This window comes from Primulina tabacum, chromosome 5 (genome assembly GCF_025594145.1).
Source record: "Primulina tabacum isolate GXHZ01 chromosome 5, ASM2559414v2, whole genome shotgun sequence".
In the NCBI taxonomy this organism is placed as follows: Eukaryota; Viridiplantae; Streptophyta; class Magnoliopsida; order Lamiales; family Gesneriaceae; genus Primulina; species Primulina tabacum.
Genome location: NC_134554.1, coordinates 35,862,763 through 35,865,767, shown reverse-complemented (window position 1 = coordinate 35,865,767; position 3,005 = coordinate 35,862,763). Strand labels below are relative to the sequence as shown.

At 35.6% G+C, this 3,005-nt stretch overlaps 1 protein-coding gene across 1 annotated transcript; it reads right to left on the bottom strand.

The window, feature by feature from the left end:
• Positions 1-242: 242 nt before the first annotated feature.
• LOC142544372 (uncharacterized) lies at positions 243-1,532 on the bottom strand. The gene has a single exon (XM_075651427.1). The coding sequence runs from the start codon at positions 1,530-1,532 to the stop codon at positions 243-245; it is 1,290 nt and encodes a 429-aa protein (XP_075507542.1).
• Between the last annotated feature and the right edge of the window lie 1,473 nt (positions 1,533-3,005).

The following is a 3,005-nucleotide window of genomic DNA, read 5'->3' as shown; positions in this document are numbered from 1 at the left end:
CATTCTATGTAGAAAGAATCTGGTACCCTTATGAGGACCCGTTATGATCTCAGCATCTATAAAATTTCTACCAAGACTGCGACATATTAATCTTGTTCCATTGCATATACCAAGTTCAGGCGCAACATTTCTCAAGAGCATGACGGGACTTCCTACTTTCAATATGATTTTATGCGGAGGCAAACCACTTGGACTAAGGGAATTCAAAAATTCTTCTTGAAAAAGGTTGTGATTGTCATCTTCTACACTATCCCAAGAGGTATACTCTTTTTTTTTTCTCGAGGAAAGTTGAGAATGAGCATTTGAATAATATTGTCCACGTCAAAATTTTTTGGTGTGATGATTGCTCTTTCAACCATATAGTTTTCATCATTAACATGATTTATCATATTAGGAAAAACAGAATCAATCAACATCTGAATTGATTGTTCACCTTCCCATGGTATGATAATTGAATCTGGTAATTTTATGAAATCACGATTTACAGTATGCTGCAATCCATCACCTATGCGCAAGAGAAATTGCGAGAACTCAATATCTTGAGCAGATCTCATATTTTGTTGAAGGTGTATTATCTTTACGCAATTCCAGAACGTTGACCTTGAAATACTTGCAGCAATTTGTTCTGCCTTTGACCCTCGTTTAACAACCGTTAACACTTGTCGAAAATCGCCACCAAAAACCATTGTCTTCCCTCCAAATGCTATTTGATTTTCCATAATATCTTGGAAACTCTTACTGACAGATTCAAAAGCATAGCGATTTGCAATTGGAGCCTCGTCGCATACTATAACTAATGCACGCCTTATTATATCTGCAAGTTCTGTCTGTTTTTTTATTTTGCAAAGTGTTGATGCGGTTGGTCTAAGTGGAATTTGAAAATGTGAATGTGCAGTTTTTCCAACTGCCAACAATGTCGCGGCTATTCCAGATGTTGCTACTGCAATTATTATTTTACCCATTTTTCTTAAATGTGCCAACATTGAGTGGTATAAAAAAGTCTTACCAGTGCCTCCAGGACCATCAATGAAGAAAAGTTTTGATTGGTTGTACATAATACTTTCTATGATTGTGTCAAACGTAATCCTCTGTTGAGTATTCAAACATTCAATAGATCTCAAATCATCATTAGAAATATGATAAGAAAGCTCATCCTCAATTATTCTTAGAAATGGTGCGTCTTCTAAAAACTTAGCACTTATAGATGGCAAATCAAAATCATCAAGTTTCATTTTGTACTGATGCAACAACCTTCGTATCTCAAGCAATAACTTATTGATGATTAAGTTACTTGATGAAATTTCTCTACCATAATCTTCACACATGCTAGGATGGAACTCATCCCAGAGTTCTCGAACTATTGTTGGTTGAAAGAACACCAGTATGGATACAAATAACATTCTCAATGAAGATGGCTTTCTAACAGAGCGTGCTTCTTGCAGACATTGTTTTACGTAATCATCCTGTTGGAGAAGTCCTCTCATTTGAGCAGACTCCTTAAATGTTGAATATGTTACCCCATTCACAGTCATCGAATTTTCAAAAGATGTCGGGCCCTGACATGATTTAAAAGGATACGAAGATAAAACCTCTCACCTTCAGATGGCGACACAACGTATACTCTTCCAACCACTTTATTGTTGCTTCTTCGACGAATACATTTTTTTCCAGATTTTATCCATGTGTAATATTGTGGAAATTCTCGATATAAATATTTTCCAGTCAAGTCAGGATCACAATTTATTTTGAAAAATTCTTTAAGCATAGTCTTTGTGTTGTCATCATCTCATCTGCAAGTAGATCACTTACGCGTTGTTGGGGGTCAAAATAAATCAAATGTTGGTTTGGTTTATGTAGTTGTAACCTAATGACTGAAAGATACATCTTACTGAACTCAAATGAGAAAATTCACCACAATGCTTCAGGCGCACAAATCCACCTTCCATCCACTTAGTGTTGTATTTCATCACAATTTTTCCCATTTCGTAACTCTAGTGCGACCCAATCAGGACCTTTATGGATGTACTTGTATATGTACTTGACACATTTAATCCCTCCACATACTTCAACATTAATATGACAATTATACTTTAATAAAAGCCAGGGATTGTAGGGGACAACCCAACCATTATCAATGAAAACATCGTCATTGTTGGGAATTGATACTTGGCCACCTTCACGTCTTTGATACGAAGGGTATGAATCATTTCCTCGAGATATATATTCCACAAATGGCTTTGGAAAGTTCTTCTTGCATTTACCATTCACCATGCATGGACAATTAGGAATGATTGATCTACAAGGCCCATGTATCATATGGTGGACAACTGCTTTGTTTAGGTTGGGTTCTTCTGTTTGTAAAGGTATTTAAGCACGCACAATTGAGTCAAAGTGGTCGGGAGTACACAAATTGTCATTATTTTCAAATATGATCAACATATGAACATGAGAAAGCCCTCTTTTCTGATACTCAATGACGTACGAATAAGAGCAGACCTTAACTAAAACCCCTCTATCCAAAATGTCTTTCTTAAACTCCTCAAATTTTGACCGAAATATCCTTGTAATTAAATCGGGACGGTCTTGAGGTGATTGCTCAGGGAGTAGTTGATTTTGTATCTTATTCCAATTCGGATTGCATGTCATTGTAAGCATTATATCTGATTTTCCATATGTTTGAACCAAAGTCATGGCATCTTGATGACGTTGGTACATATCACGTGGGCTACCACCAAAAGATGATGGCAAAACGATTCTGGTACGAACATTTCTTGTATAATGCATTTGATAGATATGTATAAGATGTGAGTTGTAACATATATTGTGAATATTAATATTCAAATCATTAAATTATTGTACAATTTTCAAATCATTAAGTTATCGTACCTGCATTATTTTCACCTCCATGTAAACAATCTTGCAATCCTTGGTAAAGTTCTGAACGTATATCACGTTGATTTGAACATATCCATCGTAGTCTTTTTGTTTCAATCTTTACGTAATTG

Coding starts and splice junctions, on each gene's coding strand:
- LOC142544372 (XM_075651427.1), bottom strand. CDS start 1,532: ATGACTGTGAATGGGGTAACATATTCAACATTTAAGGAGTCTGCTCAA.